The following is a 27,356-nucleotide window of genomic DNA, read 5'->3' as shown; positions in this document are numbered from 1 at the left end:
GCAGAAAGCAATCGGCTCTAGTTAAAAAAATACAACCAAGGCAATGTTGAGCCTAGAATGTCTGGCAATCATGCTACTATTTACTACCATGTGCAATTGAGCCAGTCTCTTCACCTCCTCCCACCTTGGTCTCCATTTCCTCATCTATAAAATAATCATCTAAGATTCCCACTTATTATAGTTAAGACCTTATGGAAATTGGATAAAATGAATTTATAATATACCAATAATTGCAGTTCTCCAACTCTATTTCCAACAGTAAAGTGAATAAGGGCAGAGAAGGCAATTGGCAAGAATAATCAGAACTGAGGCTTGGCAGAGAATGAGCTTTCCTAGGGAAAGGGGGGAAGAGGTTCAAGGGCAGAGGGAAGTTTCAGTTGAAATGATTCACTGTAGGGTCATAATAGTGAGAAAAGGTAGTAAAGGCAGAGCAATACTAAAAAAGTACTGAGAAATAGAGAGAAACAAGGTCTTAATGAAGGCAAAGAAAGTTTTAGGAATGATGAGGAACAGGGAGAGATGGAACAATAGAAAGGTTATGGTCGGATAGAGAAATATCAATGTTTTTAATGAAGGAAGTAGAACCTTTATGGGCAATAGTAAAATCCAAGGTATGACTCTTCTTGAGTGTGGCTGAAGTAGAGAGAAGGAATAAGTCATGAGACCTAAGGAGTATAGAGAAATAGAAATTAAAGAGTTTAAGGATGTTGATATTCTCTAGTATCAGGGCAGATACGGGAAGGAGGAATAGATGGGGAACCAGGTTTAGAAATCCTTGAAAAGGGGATCTAGCATGGCAGTTGTCATGATTTAGACTGAATGGAAAATTTTGAGCAAATGAAATTCAAAGGAGAGGTTACCGAGTAATGATGGTAAAGGGAGAGTTCAGACATCAAATGGGAAGCAGATTATTCCAGCTCCCTCTTCCAGAACTAATGTGTTAGGTATGTGAATAAAGGTGGAGAATGAAGGTGGAGAAGAGGGTCAAAATGCAAGAGTTGATCTGAGAGTGTACTTTGTGAATAGGATTGCTAAAAAGTCAACCTCCCCATCTCCCTTTTGGACCAGCACCACTGGCACAACTCAAGGTAGTTAATTAAGCCCAAGTTTCTCCACATCATGCTCCTCCAGCCCTGGGGCCATGTGCTTATTCTTTTTCTCTCTAAAAGGCTATCTTCAAAAACTCAAGTAGAATTGTCAAATGATCTCCAAGAAAAATGAGGTCCAAGAAGCAAAGCAACTTGTTGAAAATCATAGTTAATATCAGAGTTGGAATTAGAACTGGGTTTGATTCCAAACAGTGTTTTTTCCCCTTTACTATACAATCACCCTAAGAACAACAATTTAGTAGCCACTGATGTTAAATAATCATTTTAATGCCTCTGAATATCAGTTTTAATATCCATAAATTAGAATTTTTGCAGTTTCTATTGTACCTCAAGAAGTTGTTGTAAGAAGAGTATTTTATGATATTGTTGCCCTCACTACTCCAAGCCATTTCTTGAAGAGAAGAGAGCCCTTCCAAACCACAGACTCATTTCTAGTTAGAGAAATGCTCCCTACAAATGTGATGGGGGGGGGTTTGGTGGTAGAAATGAGGGAGATAGGAGGGAAATGTTGTGTAGGAGAGAGACTGCTTCAGTTCAAATGAAACAACAATAATTAATTTTCTATTTAAAAAAATAATGATGAAATTGTGCACCATATATTCCAGAATTTACATTTCTGTTTTACTTAAGTCATGATTTGGGTGTCAAAATGAATTAGTAAATGAATAATGAGGCATTTACTATGTTCAAAACATAGTGTGCTTTGTTTCTACAATTAAAAAGTAAGTCAGACTCTACTCAGAGCTCACATTCTAATGGAAAAGAAACAGCATATGTTTAATCCCTGCCTCCATCATTTATGTCTTGTGAGACTTTGAGTAGGTCACTTATCTCTCTGGGCTTTGGTTTTCTCACATGAATAATAATAGCAGTAGTCTGACTTAGAATCTCCAGAAGATCTCAGAGGTCCTTTCCAGCTATAAATTTTAGGGTCTTAGCCACAGGCAATTTTGAGACCAGTCTCAATTCAAATGTTTATTTTGAAAACAAGCATAGGGAGTGGAGTAAGTATGTAGTGGAGTGGGATTAATTTGAGATTAAAGAAAAAATCTGCTTTATGCTCTACTTTTAAATATAAATTTATTTCATGTCCTTATGGATAGAAAAGATTTCAGCTCTTTTTTGTGCATTGACAAAATGGTCTTCTGGTAGAACTGGAGGGAATTGATGGAAGAGAAATGAGTGCCGTTCGCATTTAGTCAACCAGTAAATGTAAGATTCTGGAATAATCAGATTGTCTCAAATAAGTTCTAGGGATAAACAGAAGATGAGATTGAGACTTTAAAAATGTCTAGGACTGAGGACTTTTGGGTTCTAATCCCAGGCATGAAAGAAACTAGAGATAAAAGGCAATTTTAAGGCAATGGACACTTGAGACCTGGGAGGGAAGGGTTACCAAATAGTGGAAGAGACTCAAAGATAAAACCATTTTCCCAGGGCCAGCCCTTGGAGCATCCAGGGACTCTCTGGAGGAGAAGTAGGATGAGAATATGGACTTTTATAAAACATTGTTGAGGGTCATTTGATGGTAGCAATGAGCACTAATCACTAAAAGCACTATCTTTGGCACATAAGCTTCAAACTGTCAAAAACAATTCTCCAAGATATCGCCCTATTGAATATAAAATAAAACAATGTAACTGATTTTTAAAACAAACATATCAGAACATGAATATACAAGTGAGTGTTGTCCTTCAGAGTCACCTTGGGAGACAACTATCTATCTAAGGATGCTGCTATTGCCCAAAATAGCTCTGAAGCATCTTTATTTTGAATTGCTTTCTAAGCATCTAGAAAATCCCTGTGAATATTCTCAGTGATGGCAAATCTTCATTATTTGAAGGTGGATTTGTTTTAATAGCCAAAAGTTATCCAGAGCCAAGTCTCTGATCAATAGTTTGCAGCTTAAAATGTAGTTAATAAAAGAATTCCAAAAAAGGAGTTTTCTTCCATGTTCTTAGTGGGGGAAGTACCGTTGGATAAGCATATAACCTCCTGATTTTATTGGGATATATATGTTACTTTATAGATACATCCTGCAATTCTATTCCATCGTCCTGTTAATAGAACAAAAAAAGAGAGCTGACTATTTTGTGTCTGTATCAAAGTACTTGTCTGTCTCCCAGAGTGAAGGGTCAGCTTAGCTACCATAGAGCATTGTGTTGCATACCAATTACTAAATGGCTCAATTTCCCTTGAGGTAAGAGCTTACTCCAAGAAAGAGAAGACCATTTTAATCTCCTATATTTTAATTCCTATGAGAAATGGCATAGAATAGTAGATAGAAAGCTATTGTGGGTTCAGTAATACCTGGGTCCAAGTTTTTTCTATGATACATACTAGTAAGCTCTATGATCATAAGCCAAGCCAACTCTTGACTTCTCGGTGTCCCTAGTTAACTAAGTCATGGACAGTATGCCAGTTTTTATTGATGGAGGGAATTCCCATACCTGGAGCTTCCCCACACACATCAAATGCCAGATATAGACCTCCCAAAAGACAAATCTCTCAGGGAAACTCTAAAATCTTCAGCCATGACCCAAAATGTGGGATTTAAATAATTAACTGAAAGAACCTTTGACAAGTACATCCACTTCAGCCAGATGGTGAGTGCAGTCAGCCAATTTGGAGGCTTTAATCATGCACTGATGTCCATGTTCTTGTTCACTCCCAGAGCCAGTGTGTCTTCTCTGTGGTTACTTCTGTAACAATACAGAGGTGAAAAATAAGATTTGTAGCCAACCATCATTTCTGTAATGATCATTTCTTGAGCTATAAGTGTCTCTTCTTTTAGCTTCACACCCCCAAAAAGAAGCTAATGTAGTAACAACTCATTCCTCATTGATAGTTATTTAAATAAATATATCTGGATCCTAATTATTAATGACCACTTTGGGCAGCACTGCCCACTAAGCAGCTGCCAGATGAATTGGTTCTATTGGTCACTCCATTGGCAGTCTATGTGTCCAGCATGCATTTTCGGAAGTCGATGTATTACTGGGAAAGTGTCCCTTCTGGCTTCAGCAACTCATCTTTTTAGAGTTGGGAAATATTAAAAACCGACAGAATTTGGACACATGTAGCTTCTATATAACAGGAAACACTGTGTCTGGCTAATTTCCATTGGAAAGGAGTATTGAGCACAAATCCAACTCATTTCATGACCATTTATTGTTGATAATGTCCCTTGCTTTTTGGTTGAGTATATGTGAAATCAAGATGCTTCTCTTGAGAAGCCCATATCCTACAAAGACAGAAGACAAATCTGTATGTGGGTGAATAGATTATTCAAATAAAGATTATTAGTATCAGACTTAAATCTAGACCCTCCTTCCTTCTTTGCAAAGTAGGAGACTACAAGTATGAAACATTGCACATGATGGGAGATTGTATTGTTTTGTTGGTTAGTCTTGCTGAACTGATTTTTTCTCTCTTTTTTATTCTATATTACAGAAGATACTTTACCAAATAGGGGAGGGGAAAGATACTTTTCTAAAACAAAACATAAAAATAAAAGATATCAATAAAATTAATACTTTTAAAAGATTTAAAGCAAAAAAGGACCTCAGGTCGTTTAGTCCAACCCATACCCCAAAGAAATCTCTATTCTAACATACCAAACAAGGATTTAGTCAGTCTCTGAATAAGGAGATATATTTCCTCCTGAGGCAATCTATTTCACTTTTAGAAAACTCTATTAGGAATTTTTTTTTCAGATAGCAAACTTAAATGTGCTCCTTTGCAGCTTCCTCTCATTATTCCTTATTCTTCCATCTGGGATTGAACTGAACAAGTCTATTCCTGCATCAGATTCTTGAGCATATATATGATATAACACCTTGAGTCTTCTCTTCTTTGAGCTAAATATCCCCAGTTCCTGAGGATTTCTCATATCACAATAACCCAAAGCTTTTCATCATCTTGGTTTTTTCTAACTATTCTCTTGCTAATCAATATCTTTCTTAAGCTGTGGTATGCATAACCAAACATAATAAATACTTTAACTGTCAACAATAATAACAACAACATAATGATAATAAGTTAGTATATATATATATGTATATATATACACACACACACACACACACACACACACACATACATACATACATATAGAGAGAGGGGGGGAGGGGTTACCTCTTTTGAGCCTCACATCATTCTTATGAAGTAGATGCTATTATTATCCCCATTTTACAGTTGTAGGAAACTTGAATGAGACTGAGATTAAGTGACAGCTAGTATCTGTAAGTATCTGAAGCTAGATTTGAACTCAGGATTCTTACCTAGGTCTAGTTAGGAATATTTTTGGATCATTTTGAAGACTGGAAAGTAGGTTACAGATTTATTTATTTTTAATAGATAAACTCTACTTTAAGAGAATGCAAGTTAAAAACCCAGAGAACTATTTCTCAGAGTATTTTCCTCTTCTGTTTTATATGACACCAGTGAAAGGGGAAAATATATTGTCTGTTTTTTGGACAGATGGTAGTCAGACTGACTAAACAAGGTCAATTCTCCCTCCTTTTTGTTGTTTCATGTTTTTGCACTCTTTTGATCACTCATAAAGTTCCTCTAGAGGCCCCAAGTTTCCCCCCGATCTCCTGTAATCTTGGTTCCCTGTGTTCCCTTGCCTATTTTGACTCTTCTTTATTTACAGAAAAAGTATGTATTATTCAACAGCTTGGGAAATAGCTGTTCACCCAGAATGAATAACTATTTATGCTGGGACTGTAGGAAAGAATACTAATGGCAACTCTTGGAGCTGTAGCATCCTTTAAAAGTGTGATGGGAGGAAAAATTCCTGATCTCTGCTCTCAGAAAGGATGCCAGTTCTAGTCATCTTTGAAGAGTGGAATCTTGCCTTCAATCCACCCCTTATGTAATTGCACAGGATTTAACTTGACTGGTTCCTAATTTATTTACTGGATCTGGCCTTTCTTTGATATACATTCAAAGTGCTTAATCCAGCAAAGAAAATTAGTAGCGTTTTCAAGAGGATCTTCTTTGCTTTCTCTGAATCTGCATTTTCCCACTTGTAACATAAAGGTGACATTATTAAATATGTGTAATTAACCCAGGACTTACAAAGACTAATCAACAAATAACTGTCAATTCTAGATGCCAAAGATATCATGAAACAAAAAAATGGAAGAGGAACATTTTCAAATCCAGGGCTCTCTGGAGACCCTCTTTGGATTTTATTTTAGGTCCTTCCTCTGTAATTCACTCTTGAAACAACTGAATACAGCTATTAGTTTACCTTTGATGAAAGAAGAGGAAGGGCATTCATTTTCATGTGAGCATTTCCTGTTAGAGGATGTACATGAGGAATGAGGAAGGAAGGGACCATCTGTTCAGCCAGCCAACTCATCTGAAAGGCAGCATGGCATAATAGGGAAAAAAAAAACTGGATTTTAAGGCAAATGACAATTAAATCATGTCTTGTCATTAAATGGGGGTGTTGACACATACCATCAAAAAACAGTGATAATAATAAAAATAATAATGTTTTAATTGCACTTAGGGTTCACAGAATCTTTTATGTAGGTTTATTTTGTTTGATTTTTTCAACACTACGAAGTAGAAATTATTATTATCTCTATTTTTACAAATAAAGAACATGAAACTGAGAGGTTAAATAGTTTATCTAGTAAGTGTCTGAGGCAGGATTCCAATAATCCCAAGTTTAGCATTGGATCCACCATTGCCTGGGTATGAGACTGTGTGGTCTGTGGACTTCACTTCTGTGAAGATGCGTGAAACAGGGGTTTGTCCCTATTTGTGGTCCTATAACAGTGTGATTCTGGATCAACCTGCTTTTCAAGTAAATGTACTGCCATATAAACTGTCTCAATTGCATGTGACTCTTCATGATCTCATTTAGTGTTTCTGTTGTTGTTGTTGTTGTTGTTGTTGTTGTTGTTGTTGTTGTTGTTGTTGTTGTTGTTGTTTTGGGTTTTTTTGACCAAGATTCTAGAGTGTCTTGCCCTTCCTTTTCCAGTTCATTTTACTGAAGAGGAAACTGAGGGAAACAGAGTTAAGTGACTTGCCAGGGTGACAGCTAATGAGTATCTGAGGTTGGATTTGAACTCAGTTCCTCCTGACTCCAAACTAGCTGCCTCAGTTCTAGCCCAAGGAAACTCTCAATTCCACAAGGTCACTTAACTTCTTAGGGACTCAGTTTCCCCATCCATAAAATACGAGGATTGGACCTATAACTTCTGAAGTCTCCTTTGAGCTCTGAATCTATGATCCTCTGTTCCAAAGGGCTGACTGTGTGCCACACACCATGCTAAAAGAACTGTCCAATAACAATAGAATAGAAAGATATTTTTATTTAATAATGTGTCTTTATGTCTAACAGTGAAGCTGAGGAATCGGTGTCAGTAGCCCCTGAGCTCCAGTAGAACCTACAGTTCTGATAGATGGCACATTCTATCATGATCCCAGATTCACTTGGGGGAGCTGCCTGCAGGAATAGAAGGATAGAGTCACAAGACAGAGTTTCTTCTATATTAAAAATGAATTTGCTCCTAGGAGGAGTCGGGGTCCTAGTTGTGAATCAGGAAGTCCAGCTCCCACCAATTAATTGTGCTGATCTTGCCATTTTCCATTGTGAATGAATACATCCATTCTCTTTATGGTCTCCAGGTACTTCAAGAGCCATTCTTCTTGGGATGTTAGCAAAGAGACTAAAATGGATGCCTACAAATTCCTGTGGTGCTTTAGGCCTAAAATTAGAGAGCTAGAGATTGCTAATATCTTTGTTCGGGCAGTCATTTCCCAGCATGTACAACTCTTCATGACCCTGTTTGGGGTTTTCTTGGCACGATACTGGAGTAGTTTGCTATTTCCTTCTCCAGTGTATCCTCATTTTACAGATGAGGAATTTAGACAAATATGTTAAATGACTTGCTCAGGGTCACACAGCTAGTAATTTTATATGGTCAGATTTGAACTTAAGAACTTACCACCTCCAGGTCAATTGCTCTATCCACTATGATGCTACCTACTCAGAGATCATCTAGTCCAGAAGTATCAATCTCTTGGAAGGCAAGCTGCCTGCTCTATAGTATCCAAATCAACATAGAATTGAAAAATGTTTAATAAAAAAAGTAAAAATACAGAACAAGGTATTTGAATTGTGGTTTTCTAAGTCATCTAGGTGATATAGTATATAGAACCTTGGTCCTGGATTCAAGAAATCCTGAGTTCAAATCCAGCCTTAGACTCTCACTAGCTATGTATGTCATGTTGGGCAAATCATTTAACTTCTGCTTCTGTTTACCTCAATTCCTCATCTATAAAATGGGGGTACAATGGAGAAGGAAATAACAAACCACTCTAATACCTTTGCCAAAAAAAACCCCAAAAAGTCACAAAGAATTGGACATGACTGAAAAACTAAACAAATCACTACATATCCCCTGTTCCTATTTGAGTTTGACACTTCTGTTCTAGTCCTCTCCCACCATTTTACTAATGGAACCAAGACAGAGACTGGTGAAGAGTCTTGACCAATGTCCCATAGCTTACAGTCACTGTCAGAAACAGACTTTGAACTCAGATCTTTCTATCAAACCAGGAGATGATAATATATTCTTGGTACCGAGTCCTGCTAACAGAGAGACAAATCTAGGAGGCATTTTGAAATCACTGTGTCTATTAGCTGGAGCAGGTGTGATTCACTCGTCTTTGAGGATGAATTCTCTCTTTCTGGGAATAATGGGAGTTTTTGTTCTCTTGATCTAAGCACCTGATTTCAACCAGATTCTTAGGAAGTTATTTGGCTTTGGGCATTATATGGAATGCATCCATTAGCACCTTAATGCTTGACTAAACTTTTTGTCACAAAATAAGGGGTGGAGAGGAGAGGAGAAGAGCTTACGCTAATAATAGCTTCATGGATGGCACTCAATTCTGTTCTTGTTTTGTGTCTTGACACTGAATCATGGAGAGAACCTCAATTACTGGTCCTTGATTTGGCTATGTTGGATTGCTAATGATTTCCTTGATGACTTTCTAATGAAGACTTTCAAAAATAGATTCGTACAGGTGACAAATACAATAGCTTCATTTTTAGGTCTTGCATTCCATCTCCTCCCCCTACCCATTGCCTCTGTTCCCAAAGGTGCATTCGCACTATGAAAATGTACAGCGTTTCAGGCCTTCCCCTGACAGAGTGTTAACTTCCTGAGGACAGACTTCCACTTTGGTCTTTTTTACCCATTTTACTTAGCAAATAGTGGGAGCATTTTTAAAAATGCTTATTGATTGATTAATCTAGTCTGAAAATCTATAAGTAGCTTTTTCTACTGGGAGCCTAAGGGGTTACAGAAGTCTGAAGCTATACTTTGTTTTTTTTTTTTTTTTTCCTCTCCATTGACCCTATTTAATTTAATTCAATTAATCTGTAAAACATCTTAATGAGAGGAAGGGGATCAAGGAAGCAGAGTAATGTGTGTTTGTGAAATGGCCAAAGATAAAGAGAGAACTGATTATGGAATACTGACACAATTTTATTTAGACTGATGACAAACTGAAGCATTCTAGAGATTAGACTAAAACTCAGAGCCGCCACCATGCAGTGACTGTTTCCTTCCCCTTTGTCTGTACAGATCGTTTCACAGAGGAAGCTGTCCAAATCCTTACTGAAGCATGGAAACACTGCAGGAAAATCTTCCATAACGGTAAGTTTCCATCTGAATGAGATCAATGTCCCTGATGAGATGGTTAGAATAAATCAGAGGCAGAAGAATAAAGGACACATTTGGAGTTAACTGGAGTTTGCTACAGATCACTCAGTTACCTTTTGTTTCTGTTTCCTCTCTCCTGCCAACAAAACTTCGGTGCCAGGATTACAACATAGGAAGAGGTAGCGAAAGAGCAAAAAAGGCAGATCAGTCAGTCCTTACCTAGTCCTTCTAATTGTTATAGATTTGATAGAAGATTTATTGAGAGAGGATATCAAATCCTAAGTAAACTGAAGATTTGGAGTTAGCTGTCAGTTTCAAAGATCCAGATTTCCACTATCTTGGTCTGCAAAGGATAATTATTTTAAATGTACCAAACATGCCGAGGCTTTTAGTCCAAGCTTTGGTCTATACTATGTAGGCATTAGATCCCGGTCTTCAATATTTTGCTTTAATCTGAAAGTCTGGCATAATTTTGAAATACAGGTGGGTCATTTTTTATTATTATTATTTCATAGGGAACCAGCTTTTAAACATGTTACAGAATTATTCCAACCAATGACTTTGCAGATAAGAAAAAAGTGGGGTAAGGGTTAGAATGATCCCAATTTTCAGAAGTCTACTCCTGAGCAGCTTTGAACTCCCACTTTGAACTCAAAAGTGATTGATCCACAATGATGAAAATCCTCTCCACTTTTGTTTTTGTTTAAATGGAAATTCAGAACTGCTCCCAGCAGGATGGATGGAAAATATCTCTCTCACAAAAAATGCCTGTCCTATTTGCTTCAACATTTAAAAGGAAAGAATTCTAGATGGTAGACTGGACCCATTCTCTGCTGTTGCTAACAATCAAGTGACCTTAAAAAATCTTTGCTGCATGACTATACTAAGCCAACACCCCAAAAGCAGTTGGTTAGGGATTTAGAGTTTAGCATCTTTTTGTCCCCTACATTAATTAAAATCTCAACTTGGTAGCTTCCAAATCTTCTTCCATCAAAGACCTATTCAGTTACTAGCAGAAGCAAAAGGTGATGGTGAAAAATATCTTACTGGGCTAATTTTGGCTGGTCCTGAATATAAGTTGCACCCCTAAAATAAGATCTTTTTGAAAAATTTACTCATATGTTCATATTATTGTTATTATTTAGGTAGAAAGCTGGGGCTACATATAGTATTTAAGATGTATCTTCTACCTTCAGTGGTTCCTACAGTCAGAGAAAGTTACCTTGGATCATTAGAGTTTGTCACTTGCTCAAGGTCATGTAGTCAATACATATCAGAAAAAGGACTTAAATTTGTCCTTGCTTATTCTAATGCTATAAACATACGCTTGTATGGTTCCATTTCACAGTTAGGATGCCAAATCTAGGCAAGCTCCTTAGAACAATGCACCAGAAATCAGAAAAATAGAATAAATTATAACCTATTCCATATATTGATACACATATATGAATACAAACATATATGTGGATTTAGCTACTCTCTATTATCTATTCTTTCACTTTTTATTCCTTGGAGTATAAACTGCCTCTATTCATTCAGGTAAATAACTATTCTATAGCTTCTAGCCTTAGAGAGAAGCATGGGACAATAAGAGGTTACAAAGTCACTATATGCTAGAGGCAAGTCTTGAACCCCAAGTCTTCCTGACTATCCACTACACCACCTGCCCCACATCTGTGTCCATGTAAATATGAAAAAAAGAGAGAGGCTGTGTGTTTTAGGCCATGCATATGCTAGAAAATTAGTACTCTTTGTAGGTCATAGGATTCTAGATCTTGAAGAGGCTTCAGAAGCCCAGTATATTACAGATGAAGAAATTGGTCCCTGGCCACATGGGCTTTATACCAACTACACTTGAGGAGAAAATACAACCTAAACATGGAACAGCTTGGTACATGAATATGGGGAAGCTCACAGATTTCCACTCTTTTCTGATGCTCACCTGTTTAGCTTTACTCCTACTACAAACTAACTCTTTAGTTTCCTGGTACTCTGCCATGGACAATATGTAACAGATGGACATAATTCAAAATGGAACAGTTAAACTCAGAGAGAACGGATGGGAATAGGCCCTAGAACAAAATTAACTAGAAGATAGCTTCCATTTTTTCTTATGGATGAAGCATTACTTATAAATATGAACTGAGTTAGAGAAGAGGAACAAGAGCCTGGCAGTTGGTTTCCAGGCCATTGCTTTGAATGCCATTGTCTGTTCAATTTGGGGTCTTACCTGATTGTGCTGAGACATCATACCAGGGGTGTTTCCCCTAAATTATATGAAAAGATGAGTCAGGAAGGAATCATAGGATTCTAGATATAAAAGAGACTTTGGAAGCCCAATCTAGTATGTGTGAGTTTAAACCCATTCTCTACTCTTAATCTCTATTTATGGGGGGAAGGGCAATGAATTCTTGAATATGCCCCCCAAACACTTGAGATATTTTTTGTGAGATAGCCAAGTGGTCACTGCCCATTTCCCATGAGTGCTGGTGACAAAGAGCCATTTTTTTCCCCTTTTGGTAAAGAACACTAGATCCGGAGTCAGAAAAGCATGAGATCAGATTCATTCTCTGCCACTGTAGCTGAATAACTTTGGCCAAGTCAGTTGCTGTTTCTAGGTCTCAATTTCTTCATCAATAAAATGAGTACCTTAGCACCTGCCCCAAAGAGTTGTAATGTCAGATACAATCTATATTAAATGCTTTGTAAACAGGAAAACTGTCAGTCATTTTGTTATATTTCTGAGTTCTACCTTGGTACAGAACAGAGCTTACATGTGCTTTTTCCACCTAGGTGATTGCTGAGGAGCTTTCTGGTAATGATGACTATGTCGAACTGGCATTCAATGCACGGAAATTGGATGACAAGGTAAAGTGTTTATCAGAAAATGTGATAAAGTCAGCATAGTTTAATGAGATTCTTATACACACACACACACACACACACACACACACACACACACACACACACACAAGTGTACACAGAGCTATTTTCTTTCAACTGCTGTTAATCAGATCAAAGATTCCAGATCAATGAGCAAAAGAGTTCTTTCTCAAACTTGTGAAGCAATTAAAAAGAGGACCAGGGATTGTAATGAAAACCAAGACAATTTAATTACACACAAGCCCCATTCATTTCAAAATACCAGAGACTAGAAGGGTCACATTTGGCTTGGGTCCTCTTCCCTGCCCTTCCTCATATTAACTTTTTGTATATTTAGCATTTGCATATCAGTGTACATAGTGTTTCCCACCCTCTTTGAGTTCTGGTTTTGCCTATTTCCCCAGTACCTAGGACAGTGCCCAGCTTATCTAGTAGGCCTTTGATAAAAAGTTTGCTACAGAAGACTGAATCTTTTAAGTGCTTAACCAGAGGGATCACAAAGCTTGAAACTTTGTGGGAGACAGTTTAGTGGCCAAGAAATCTCAGCTGAGACACATCAGGAAACTCTAAGGAAAGGCAACCCAATTGCTGTCAGCCATATTCCCAGCATGTGAATTTCTCCTAAATTTAAACAATAGGTTTTTATTTTCAAAATACATGCAAAGATAGTTTTCAGTATTCACCCTTGCAAAACCTTGTATTCCAAATTTTTCTCCCTTCATTCCCTCCACCTCTAACCCCTAGAGAGCAAGTAATCCAATTTATGTTAAACATGTTCAGTAATTTTATTCATATTTCCACATGTAACATGTTGCACAAGAAAAATCAGATCAAAAAGGGGAAAAAAATGAGAAAGAAAAAAAGCAAGCAAATACCAACAAAAAAGGTGATAACATAATGTGATCCACACTCTGTCACTCCCAGTCCTCTCTCTGGATTCAAGTCTACTGAAATTGGTCTGAATCATCTCATTGTTGAAAAGAGCCAAGTCTATCAGAGCTGATCATTACCTAATTTTATTGTACAATGTTGTTTGTCTTGGTTCTATTCACTTCACTTAGCATCAGTTTGCATAAGTCTCTCTGAAATCATCCTGCTGATAGTTTTTTTATTTATTCATTTTTAAATTTTATTAAAGCTTTTTATTTACAAAACATATGCACGGATACTTTTTCAACATTGATCCTTGTAAAACCTTCTGTTCCAAATTTTCCCCTCTTTCCCCCATTTCCTCCCCTAAATGGCAGGTAGTCCAATACATGAACTATGTTAAAATATGTTAAATCCAATATGTGTACACATATTTATACAGTTATCTCGCTGCTCAAGAAAAAATCAGATCTAGAAAAAAAAAACCTGAGAAGAAAAACAAAATATAAGCAAACATCAACAGAAGGAGTGAGAATGCTGTGTTGGGGTCCACACTCAGTTGCATTAGTCCTCTCTCTAGGTGTAGATGGCTCTCTTCATCACAGAACAATTGGAATTGATTTGAATCATCTCATTGTTGAAGAGAGCCACGTCCATCAGAATTTATCATCATATAGTCTTGTTGCCATGTACAATGATCTCCTGGTTCTATTCATTTCACTCAGCATCAGTTCATGTTAAGTCTCTCCAGGCCTCCCTGCTGGTCGTTTCTTATAGAACAATAATATTCCATAACATTCATATACCATAACTTATTCAGCCATTCTCCAGCTGATGAGCATCCACTCAGTTTCTAGTTCCTTGCCACAATAAAAGGGCTGCCACATGTGGGTCCTTTTCCCTTAAGGATACAGACTCAGTAGAGACATTACTGGATCAAAGAGTATACACAGCTTTATAACTCTTTGGGCATAGTTCCAAATTGCTCTCCAGAATGGTTGGATCACTTCACAACTCCACCAACAATGTATCAGAATACCAGTTTTTTGTTGTTGTTGTTGTTGTTGTTTTCCACATACTGAGGCTCTTTTTAGAAAGAGACTTCTCCAGTATCACAGAGCTGATCAATGGATTTTCTACTTGTTACACTGATAAACAGTTATCAAAACTTTTTTTAAGTTCAATGACTCCAGGTTAAAAGCACCAAATGGTCAAATTTCTATAATTCTCTGGCCTTCAATGAGAGTAACATCATTTAACATATGTTCTTCAGTCAGTAGGGACAGCACCAACCTGCAACACAGGGAGAATACAGATTTTATCTTCACTATGGTAGTTAAGGATGAGATTTCCCCAGAATGAACTTCAAATCAATTCCATTAGTTCCTTTTGCAGAGAAGTCCTCCTTAGAGATTCCAGAAGATTGAAGTTGCTCTCTTGACCACATGTTAAATTTTCTACCTTGTTCTTTGAAAGAAAATTTCCTTTTTGTGTGTTAAAAGCCTAAAAGAAGATTAAACTGGATTTACTGTACTTCAGGGCTTGAGGTGAAGGGGAAAGGAGGGAGAAAAGACTACATTGAAAATTAGGATCCTGATGGCTTTCATTTAACACTGCAGAGGTGATTGATCATATCCTCGTGCTACCAGATTCCACATAAATACTTCTAAAGGCAAAATGATCTAAGAATGTCCCCATCCCTTGATTTTTCAGAAAGGACAAGAGTGAAGGGGGAGGAGCAATTCAGAAAGCAGGAGAAGGACCCAAGTTTCCTTTCACATTGAATGATTTACTTTATTAGGGCAGTGTTGAGCCCTGCACTCTGGCTCTAAACAGTGCCTTGAAAATCTTGGAGGTTGGAGCTTGTTAGTTCCTAAACTCACTGAGTCTTAGTTTTTTTATCTGTAAAATGAGAGAGTTTGAACTGAAAGGCTCTTTCATCTCTAGATCTATGAGCAATTCTTCTGTGAAACCCCGAAACTACCACCTTTATCTTCCCTTAAGAAAATAGGAATGACTTCCACAATCTTCTCCTGTCAAGTAGATTCTAGTTTTGAGATGCAAAGATGCAGAAAAGGATATTGGCAGGAAGGGATGGTGGAAGTAAAGAAAGTGCAAGCAACTGATGCCCCTGAAAGTCTACATCCTTCAAAGGAAGGAATTTGCGGCCAAAGGAGAACTGGGGTACATTATGGAATGCAAAATGTAAAAGTTTAATTATATTAAGTTAAAAGTTTTGTATAAACAAAACTAATGCAGACAACATTGGAAGGGAAGCAATAAATTGGGAGAGGGGAATTTTACATCCAAGTCTTCTAATAAAGCCCTCATTTCAAAAATATATAAAGAATTGACTCAAGTTTATAAGAATTCAAGCCATTCTTCAGTTGATAAATGGACAAAGAATATGAACAGATAATTTTCAGATGAAATTAAAACCGTTTATAGTCATATGAAAATGCCCTAAAATCATTATTGATCAGATAAATGCAAATTAAGACAACTCTGAGATACCACTACACCTCTCAGATTGGCTAAGATGACAGGAAAAGATAATGATGAATGTTGGAGGGGATGTGGGAAAACTGGGACACTGATGCATTGTTGGTGGAGTTGTGAACTGATCCAACCATTCTGGAAAGCAATTTGGAGCTATGGCCAAAAGGCTATCGAACTGTGCATACCCTTTGATCCAGCAGTGTCTCTACTGGGCTTATATCCCAAAGAGATCTTAAAGGAGAGAAAGGGATTCCTATGTGCAAAAATGTTTGTGGCAGCCCTTTGTGTAGTGGCAAGGAACTGGAAACTGAGTAGGTGTCCATCAGTTGGAGAATGGATGAATAAATTGTGGTATATGAATATTATGGAATATTATTATTCTGTAAGAAATGACCAGCAGGATGATTTCAAAGAGGCCTGGGGAGACCTATATGAACTGGTGCTAAGTGAAGTGATTAGAACCAGGAGAACATTGTACACGAGTAAGCAAGTTTATACAATTCTGATGAATGATCTCACAAGCGAGATCTTGTGATGAAAAGAGCCATCTGTACCCAGAGAGAAGGCTGTGGGGACTGAGTATGGACCATAACATAGTATCTTCACTCTTTTTTGTTGTTTTCTTGCATTTTTAATTTTTTCTCATTTTTTCCCTTTTTCATCTGATTTTTCTTGTGCAGCATGATAATTGTAGAAATATGTATAAAAGAATTGCATATGTTTAACATATATTGTATTACTCCCCATCTAGGGGAGAGGGTGAGGAGAAAGAAGAGGAATACAAGGTTTAGCAAGGATGAATGTTGAAAATTATCTATGCATATGTTTTGGAAATAAAAAGCTTTAATAAAAAAGTCTACATCCTTCAAGAATGTGAGGAAACTCTTGGCATATCTACAGAATGAAGGCTTCTCTTAGTAATATAAGTGGCTCCATTTAGTTTTGTCTAAGATCCAAAGGGAATTTAATACTGTGGACAGAAGTGGTTTTCAGAATAAGGTCAGGGAATGTTCCCCATTCTTTGTTCCGTTCTCCAGAAAATGATTCTTGTAAGTTAGAGAAAAGAGTCCACTAGAAACCTTAAAATTCAATTAGTTGATCCAGAAATTGCTTGTAGCTATCACTATCACTGAAAATGTTTACTGGAAACTTCAGTATCCCCCAAATCATCTCTTATCCTCTCCAATAGCAAATCTTAGCTTCCCCAGGTGAACAAGACTGGGAGAAAAATGAGAAATAAAAAAAACAAACAAACCCATAAACCAACTAAGTATAAGATTATAGCAATCTTTCTGGTCAAGTACAGGATGAGTGTGATAAAAATAGCAAATACCATCTCATTGTGGAATTTTTCTTCCTTTCCTTTTGAACATCATAAAGGAAAAAAGTCACTCCCTCAAGAAGTTGATTTTGTACCTCCTGAAACAGCTGTGTTCATTTATTTAAGTTTCTCTTAAATCAGCTTCATTCTCTTTACATGGGTTTTCTCTCCAATAAAAACACTTTAAACATCTTTTTATTCCTGCCAAAAGCAAAAAAAAATTCCCTTTCACCAGTCTAGTGAAACTGGACCTGACAGTTTATCATTATTTTTTAAAACATTCTAAACCACAGAGAATGTTTGCTTAGTTTTCATCCAAAACAGGGATGTCAAATTCCTTCATTCAGATCTCTGGGTACCTTGCGTGCCTTTAGCTGATTAGCCTCAACTTTGTGTCTCGTTAAAACTTTAAGCAATAGATATGAAATGGAACAAGAGATTCCACATAGAAATCTGTGTGTACCAGAAAGAAACTATCACATTCATCCACTTACCTGCTATGCCAGGATATCTTTAAGACACTTTCCTCCAAAAAAGTCACCTTTGAGAAATAGATAGTACAGACAAGATACATAGTATAGTCAGGAGAGACAATGTGGATGGTGCAAAGCACTGTGTCCAAACCCCTCTATAATTATGTGTGACTTTAGAGTTGTCACTTAATTTCTCTGGGTCTCAGGTTGTTCACCCAACAAATGAATGGTTTGGACTAGATATCTGCTAAGAATCTTTCAATCCATGATGCTATAACATGTGACTCAAAGCATTTTCTTGCTCATCCCATTCAAAGCTGTCCTGATTTTTCTTTCAAATTATTTCTACTTCAGTTCAAACCCACCAAGGACTACAAGAACAAGTCTTCTGAGGACTAGTAGCTCATCTTGGCTAAGTATAAGTCTTCCTCCATTGTGGAGATTAAAATTATCCCACCTATAATAAGAGAAACTAAGGCAGAAATCTGAGCCAATGCCACTTTATTGAAGAGTCCATGGACCCCTCTAATAAATTAGACTTCAAATCTTCCTCCTGATCTGATATTCCTCCTTCTTTCAGGGCCCTATTTTTATAGGGTGAGATGTTCAATCCTTCTGGAACAGCTCTACCAAATCCAGAATAATTCTACTGAATAAGCAAAATAATGTGTCAATAGGGTCACAAGTTGGGTGATGCAAGGAATAGCTCCACATAATATTGACAGGCTTCTCCGTAATTTGGGCGGAAGGAAATGGTACAAGCTATCACAGCCAGTGACCTAAGTGGTCATGAGATAGTCATCTGCTCCCATTGGATAAGTGATTGGTCCAAAGGTACAAAAATATTTCAGGGAACTTTCTATGTAATTCTCACCTCTGCCAAACTGGACTAGGTCATCATCACAAGGCAAACCAAAGGTGGAGGACCTTTAGTAAACATCCTATAATTAAGCAAGTGAACTTAGCATCTGCAGCTCACAGCTCTGGAGCTTTATATATGGAACTTTGATATGATTCTATCAAATTGATTTATATTGATTGGATTAGAGGCGGAATCTAAAATGAACTACTTCTTTCACCATCCTCATTTTCTCTGTCCCCTTCCCAACCCAAGTAATCTGTTGTGGTTATTGAACCTAGCAACTATATATATACAGATATCTCTCTCTCTCTATAGATAGATAGATAGATAGATAGATAGATAGATATAGATATAGATATATATATCATGTAACTTTCTACTAGGAAGAGGTTTATATACTGGGAATAGAAACCACCATGCTTATATTGGATATGGCATACATAATTAGGTTCAAATTCCACTCCTTCATTGCCAAGCTATGTTAATTCATATCTTTGAAACTTAATTTCCTCATCTGTACAATGGAGCTAATATTACCTTCCAAAGATTTTTCTTCTGAAGCTCCAATGGATGTGAAGTGTTTTGTACTCCTTAACTCACTATTATATATAATTGTCACTTATAATTAACTTTATCTTCATTCATCAATCATTTATTAAATGCCTCCTATGCTATAGGCTCTGTGCTAGCCACCAGAGGTACAAAGACTAAAACAAAACAATCTCTGACCTCCAAGAGTTTCCATTCTAATTGGGAAAAGTAGGGTGATAATGAAAATAACAGCAGATGCTAATATTTATATAGCACCTAACTATGTACCAGATATTATGCAATGTACTTCTTATTATCTCATTTGATCCTCACCAAAAAATCCTGTGAGGTAGCTGATTTTATTGCCTCCATTTTGCAATTGAGGAAAGGGAGGCAAGGGAAGTTAACACCTAGTTAAGTGAATGTAAAGTAATTTAAAATGACATTAGCAGAGGCTTTATCAGCCAAGTAGATCTATTCATTCACTCACTTGATAAATCTCTGCAGAGCCTTTAATACTGTGTAAAGCATTGTTTCAGATGATTTCACCCAAACAGAATTGCTGGTCAATGCCCTGAAATGACATTCTCAGTGCCATTATGTGTCTTCACATCAACATGTAGCAATAAGCTCTTGTTTGCCCTCTGGCTTGGAATGGCTCCATCCCCCTTTGGATTCTCTTAAGTGCTTCTCATTTAACATTTCACTGACTTTTGCTACAAGTTAAGAGTGTTCAAGCTCTTATTAGTGGGCTCTTCCACCCAAAGGTGTTTAGCCTATTTCTCTCTCGAGCCAGATGACAGTGACTTCCTCATAGACCAGAAAACATAGGGCTGTTATTTCAATTTCTAAATGCTTTTTGGTCAGACTCTTGACTCTTAATGGATGTTTCCTTCCAGACTACAATGGATCCTTGCCTTTGTAATTATGACCTACCTCACCTACTTGGTCCTGAACACTTGATACCCATAGGGATATAGCAGTCTCATTGCATCCCTACCCTGGGAAAAGGAGAGTAACAAATAAATCGGTACATCAACTAAGTTATTAAGTGCTTAGTATGTGCCAGGCCCCAGGCTAGATGGTAGGGATTCAAAGAGAGAGGTAAAACTGTCCCTGTACTCAACAAGTTTATATAATGGAGATAGCATGAATGTATGCAAATATATTTAAGATATATAGCAAATAAATACAAGGCTATTTTGTCAGTGAAAGAATCAATAACTTAAGGAATAAGAAAAAAGCTTCTTGTAGATGTGATCTTTGAACTAAACTTTGAAGGCGCTAGGTATTTTAAGAGGTAAACAAAAGGGAGAACACATTTCAGGCATAGGAAATCTAGAGAAAAACACAGAGCTGGGAGGTGGAATGTCATGAGTAATGACCGGCAAAAAAGGCCAATTTGGTCAGACTACAGAAAGCATGAAGAGTAATTTATTATAACTTACCATCCACTGTACAGGAATACAGATATTGTCCTGCTTCAAAAATATTTAATTTCATGGGAGGAAAACAGAATTATAGACTCATTGAATGTTAGAGCTGCTGCCCTTAATGATTAATTCTTCCAACCTCCTCATTTTACAGATGAAGAAACTGAGGCACAAAGATATTAAATGATTTCCCCTGGTCCCATGGGACACTAAAAGCATAGCCAGGTTTAGAGCTCGTACTTTCTGATTTCATTTCACATGGTTCTTCAGACCCAAGTATTAAATAACACTCATTTGGGGAGATGAAAAATCCAAATGAAGCATAGGGATATACTTAGCATTTGTCTAATGGAAAAGACTAGAGAGAAACTGAAGTGTGAGAGCCAGTGAAAGTGCAATCAGGCTTGATTTTTAAAGCAAGGAGAAGCCAACTTTTTCTACTTTAATGCAGCCCATTTAACTCACAGGATGTCTTTGTGTTTCAAGATTTCTGCTGAGAATCCTTCACAGTTTACCTTCCAAAAAGCTCATATTGCATTAGCAGCTGGCTGACAATTGCAATAACAAGTAGGTTCAATTATTAAATGAAGTAATCACTCCAGATCACTTGAATAAGACAGAGTGTCTCTCCCTGACTTTCTTTTTGAGGGCCATGTCTGTGGCAAAGTATAGAAGAAATTGATCCTCTAGCTGATGTTCGAGAGGGTCCTAGTTTTTCATATCCATAGATGGACCCACGTGCTATTATTGCTTGGTGCTATATTAACAAGTAAAACAGGCCCACTAAAAATTAAGGGAAATTATATTGAATAGAGAGCAAAGCCAGAAGAACTTGGAAGCAAATTCAATTATAAGATGATAATTTAAGGTATAACTCTTCCTTTTGGATAGTTTGAGGAAACTAGAATGGGGAGGGGAATAAAAGAGATTGAGAAACTAGATATTCAGGATATCAAAGGGAGATTAGGTTGGAATGGGAAAGAAGACTGGGTTCCAAATACTGAATTTACTGAGGAATGAGGGCGAATGACTTTGACCTGGGAAAGATGGGAAGAATAAAGATCTGAATGTGGTAGGAAGTAAGAAAGATGATTTTGCAATGATTGCAGTAAGGAATAGTCTAAAAAAATGGTCTTGGGGAACAAGGAATATGCTACTTCCTCTTCACTTTCTGACATTGTGTCAGGAGGTAGGAGAGAGTGATTGAGGAGGATACTAAGATATGACATCTTCAGGAAAAAAAGTTGTATTTCAGGGAATGTCAAAAGAAGTAAAGAATGTGATAGGAAGGGCTTTAAGATGAAGGGGTATGTGTATTTTATTACTAGCTCTAGTAATCTTGGCAGTTTGAGGATTTTCAGGGATTTCATTGGTTTTATCTATAAAATTAGAAAGTGCTCTCCAAGGTGAGAAATTATTACCCCATTAATTTCATCACCACCACTATCTATCCCTTTACGGTCATCATAATTTTCGACTTTGCCTCTTGCTGCTTTCAAAACCTAGTAGCTTACTGCCCTATAGCACACGATTGACTTCCTCTGTATTGACCAGAGATTAGGTGGTTGATCAGAGTGTGTGTCTTCTTTTTTAATAGCAATTTTCACAGAAGCTAAACATAATTAAAGTACCCTATTCATTAAGCCTTGATTATACCGAACAGTCACCAGGGGCCATTCTAATAGCTAATAATTGAACAGAAAAAAAACACTGAAAATTATCTTCCCTTCTTATGGAGCCACTGAGATGACGACTATAAAACTGGATCTGCACATTTTTGGAAAGGCTACAAACTGAGCCAACTTTCTTTTGGTTTAATATATGTTTCTGTTCTTATGAAGGGTTTTCTTTCTATTTAAAAAAATCAATATGTAATTGGCTTTCCCAAACAAGGTTAGTAAGACACATGTAGATTTTTAATTTTATTCTAAATAAACCCATAATGAAAGAGGCATCTGATGCTCTGATTTGTTTATTTCCACATACTGCAGTGGACCCATGACCTCACTGATGTGGAGATTTTCTCCAAAGATGCAAGTCACAGGCAATATATTTATGCCTGTCCATCCATAAATCTGCCCAAAGGACCTTTCTCAATTTCGCTGAACCTTGCATGGCTATCACTTCGACATATCCATTTCTCTCTCTACCTGACTGGCCCAATTTTTTTTACTGGTTGTACACCTATCTAATGATATTTATTATATAACTTTTCCCACATTATCTTTCATCTGAAATGTGTTGCAACCTGTTCATAGCCACTGTATCTCTCCAGGGCTGTTTGGGTGAAGTTCAACAGTCTTCTAAGAGGAGTCACATGGTCACATCTGTATTTAAGGAAAATTTCTCTGGAAGCAGAATATGGAGTAGATTGATGGGAGAAGAAACTTGAGTCAGAGACTGAGGAGGAGGAGGCTGTTGAAATAATCTAGGTTCAAAGTGCTGAGGGCTTGAACTAAGGTGGTAGTTAGATGAATGGAGAAAAGGGTCTGATGGGAGAGTGCTGGGAATATAGAAATGGCAATTTTTGCCCACTGATTGGTTATTACATGGGGTGAGGGAGAGTGGGGAATCTAATGTATTGCTAAACTTATGAGATTAGAAGGATGGTGGTACTTTTCACAGAAATAGGGAAGTTGGGAAAAAGAAAGGAGGTTTGGGGGGGTAATAACTTGGAATAACAGAAAGAATATGAAAATGGAGAAGACTTTTAATCCATAGATGTTAGGAATTATAAAAGTGGGAGGGAAAAGACAAAGATTAAGGAGATAGAGCAAATAGTAAGAAAATGAGAAGTATAATCCAGATAAAACTAAATTATCCTATTTGGAATCTTAGGAACCAGGAATCTGGCAGTGCCATTGATGGTGATATGAAAGCTGGAATTTAAAACTTATGTCTAGGAAAAATTGATGAGTTTGATTTTGGAGATTTTCAATGCCAAATGGTCACATCACCTATGGGAAACATAATAGATGCAGTCTTTTTTATTGCAATTAATATATTTCTTTCCAAGATCATAATATCAGAGTAAGACACTAAGATTTTTAAGCTACTCCAAATTTTAGGAGTTAGCTTCTTGAGGCAGCGAAGAGACATAATGGTTTGAACAATCGACTTGGAATTGGAAAATATTGAGTTTGAAAAATACTGACTGATGCATAACTACGAGCTTGTCACTTAATCTGTCTATTTAAATTTCATCATATATTAAATTAGATATTATAATAATAAAACTTCATAGGTCATTAGGATCAAATATGATAATATATGTAGAGTGTTTTACAAACCACAAAGTACCAAATAAATGACAGCTGGGATAATGTCTCGCTATCTGACAAAAACTGCTGAGAACATTAGACATCAATATGGAAGAAATTAGATTTAAATCAGCACATCCCACCTTAAACAAAGATTAGGCACATATCTTAATTATAAGAGGTCTGTAATAAACAAATTAGAGAAAGATAAAAAAAGTCTTTCATATCTATGGAGAAGTGAAAAGTAAATGAATTACAGAAGATAAAATTCATGATTTTAATCATCTAAACTTTATAAAAGGTTTTATATAAACATTCCAACAAAGGTAAGGTTAAAAAGAAAACAATGGAATAGGAAGTTGGGGAGGATCTTTGCAACAAGTTTCTTTGATAAAGGTCTCATTTTGAAATATACAAAGAACCAATATAAATTTGTAAGAATTAGAGCCATTCAAAAAATAGAACTGGACAAATAGTGAAAGAGATAAAAAAATCTCATTGAAGATCATAACTCCAAAAACTAGAACTGGTCAAGTGAAAAGAAATGATTTAATACGATTTCAAGAAATAATAAAATAAATCCAAAGGGGTGAAAAAAAAAAAAGAATTAGAGCAATTCCCCAACTGATAATCTAAGAATATGAACAGGCAATTCTTAATAGAAGAATCCCACTCTATCAATAGCTATATGGAAAAGTGTCCCAAATCATTACTAAATGGAGAATTACAAATCAAAATAATTCTGAAATCCCACCTCACACCCTTTAGATTGGAATAAATAACAAAAAAAGAAAAATTATAAGTGTTGCCGAGGGACTGTGAGAAAACAGGCACATTGATGTACTGTTGGTAGGCTTGTGAATGGATATTCTGAAAAACAGTTTTGAATTATATAGAAAAAGTTACTAAAAGTTTCAGGCCATTTAACCAAGCTCTACCGTTGCTTAGGTCTATGTCCAAAAGAGATCGAAGAAATAGGGAAAGGTCCTTTATGTTAAAAAAAAATGTTAACAGTAACTTTTGTTAAGGCAAAACAAATTTAGAAACAGAATAGTCATGAATAGAAGGATGATCAAATAATTTGCAATATATGAGTGTGTTGGAGTACCGTGTTATTAAAAACGTGAGGAAATAGATGATTTCAAAGAGTTTATAAAGACTTCTATGAAGTGATACAGAATCAAGTAAGCAGAACTAGAACAGTTTATGTAGTAATAACAGAAACTACAACTAGTATTTTTTTTTTTAGCATTTTCAGAGTGCTTTACAAATGTTTCTTTGGATCCTTGTAATAACCCTGAGAAGTTAGTGCTATTATTATTCTCACCCTACAAATGAGGAAACAAACAAATAGAGATAAAGTAACTTAACTAGGCTTACACAGTATCTAAAGGTAGATTTGAACCCAGGTATTCCTTCCTCTAAGTGTCATTTGCTGTGTCACCTACCTGCCTCCTTAATAAGATCAGTATTAATTTGGAACATGATGAGTAAATGTTGAAAACTATCTTTGCATGCATTTTGAAATTTAAAAAGCTATTATCATTATCAAAAATAAGATCAATGTTATAAAAAATTAACAATTTCTGAAGATTTGTATAAATTGATGAAGAATCAGATGAGCAGAACCAGGAGCATGATTTGCATAATAACACTGTAAAAAGGAACAATTAAGAAAGTTATAAGAACTATAATTAATACAATGACCATTCATGATTGCAAAGCTCTAATGATGAAGTGCACTCTCTGGCTCATGACAAAGAAGTAAAAGATTTAGGGTTCATATTTCAACAACAATACTATATGATGATCAATTCTGACGGACATGGCCATTTTCAACAAGGAGATGAACCAAATCAGTTCCAATAGAGCAGTAATGAACTGAACCAGCTACACCCAGCAAAAGAACTCTGGGAGATAATTATGAACCACTACATAGAATTCCCAGTCCCTCTATTTTTGTCCGCCTACATTTTGGATTTCCTTCACAGGCTAATTTTACACTATTTCCAAGTCTGATTCTTTTTGTACAGCAAAACAACTGTTTGGACATGTATACATATATTGTATTTAATATATACTCAACATATTTACATGTATTGGTCAACCTGCCATCTGGGGGGAGGGGAAAAATTAGAACAAAAGGTTTGGCAATTGTCAATGTTGTAAAATTACCTATGCATATATCTAGTAAATAAAAACTATTAAAATATTTTTAAAAGATTTAGGGTTCAGAATGAGATTTATATTTTTATAGAGAGCTAAAGAGGGAAATTGTTTTTCTTGATTATTTGTAAGAAAGAATTTCTTTTTCTTACTTTTTTATTTTTTAGTAAGGTGGGAACTTGAAGGGAGAGAGAAAATCCTGCTAATTAAAAAACATTCAGAGAATAGAAAGGTGGGGGCCATTGCATGCACTTTCAGATGAGGTCACTGTAGTGTTTTGCTTAAATTTTTTTGCTTAGTTATGACATATCTTACAGAGTGAGGGGAATTTGTGAACGTTTGTAGTGTATAAAATCAATTAAACTTAAATATAAATTTACATGCTAGATATTATTGTTGTTGCTATGGACAATTTTTATTAAAGACACTTTTCAAAAGGCTTTAGAATTTACTTACCAGATATAGATAATGAAAAGAACCTCCTCTCTTGGGATGGAAGAGAAAGACAGCAGTGATTAAGGAAGTAAAGAAGAAAAGGGAGCATGATAAGTCACGGAGTAGAAGGATACAAGGAAGACCAAACTGTAGTGGACCTTAGGAGAGAGAGTAGTAGGATGCCCTCCACTCTGTATTCGGCCAAAGGGAGAAAGTTGAAGAACTCTGGCAAAATGAAAAGGGGCTCAAGAATTGACTTTTTTTTCTATGTTCCTTTTTAGGATTTCTTCAGTAAGTCTGATCCTTTTCTGGAAATCTTCCGTATGAATGATGATGCTACTCAACAGCTTGTACACAGGACTGAGGTGAGGAAGCTCTAGCCACTTTCATGTTGTCTTCTAAAAGGCACGTTGATCAATTAAGACACAGGGAAACTTTTTAAACCTCCAGGGGTTACAAATGCAATTTAATGCAAGAAATACTTTCTAAGTGCCAACCTTGTGCCTAGCACCCTGACAAGTACTCGGGATATAGAGACAGAAATGAAAATCCCCATCTATTTGCATATAAAGAGGGAATGGGGGAGAAATGACAGTATAAAGTAAGCAAGAGTTTACTAGATGGTCTCCAAGGTCTTTCACTCCTGAGTCAATGATCCTCTGATGCTCCAAATTCTATTGGTTAGATTTAGATCTCTTACTATTTTAAGATCAATTAGACTTTGTCCCAGGGTGCAGAATTTGATGGGCATTGAATTTAGAGGGGGTTGACTGAGCTTTCAAGCTTTCAGCAATGTAGTTACAACAGATACTAGTGTC

General features: G+C 36.5%; 1 protein-coding gene across 4 annotated transcripts in view; it reads left to right on the top strand.

The window, feature by feature from the left end:
• The window catches only part of CPNE4 (copine 4), a 419,473-nt gene that overhangs the window by 290,876 nt on the left and 101,241 nt on the right, over positions 1-27,356 (top strand). For all 4 annotated transcript variants that reach the window (XM_074271064.1, XM_074271065.1, XM_074271068.1 and 1 more), the window contains 3 exons: positions 9,728-9,799; positions 12,599-12,673; positions 26,820-26,903. In XM_074271064.1, the coding sequence (XP_074127165.1) occupies positions 9,728-9,799; positions 12,599-12,673; positions 26,820-26,903 (231 nt within the window). The remainder of the gene's footprint in view (positions 1-9,727; positions 9,800-12,598; positions 12,674-26,819; positions 26,904-27,356) is intronic.

Source organism: Sminthopsis crassicaudata, chromosome 5, assembly GCF_048593235.1.
Source record: "Sminthopsis crassicaudata isolate SCR6 chromosome 5, ASM4859323v1, whole genome shotgun sequence".
NCBI classification, from domain to species: Eukaryota; Metazoa; Chordata; class Mammalia; order Dasyuromorphia; family Dasyuridae; genus Sminthopsis; species Sminthopsis crassicaudata.
Note: the sequence above shows the minus strand (reverse complement) of the source record. Positions and strands in the feature narration are given on the sequence as shown.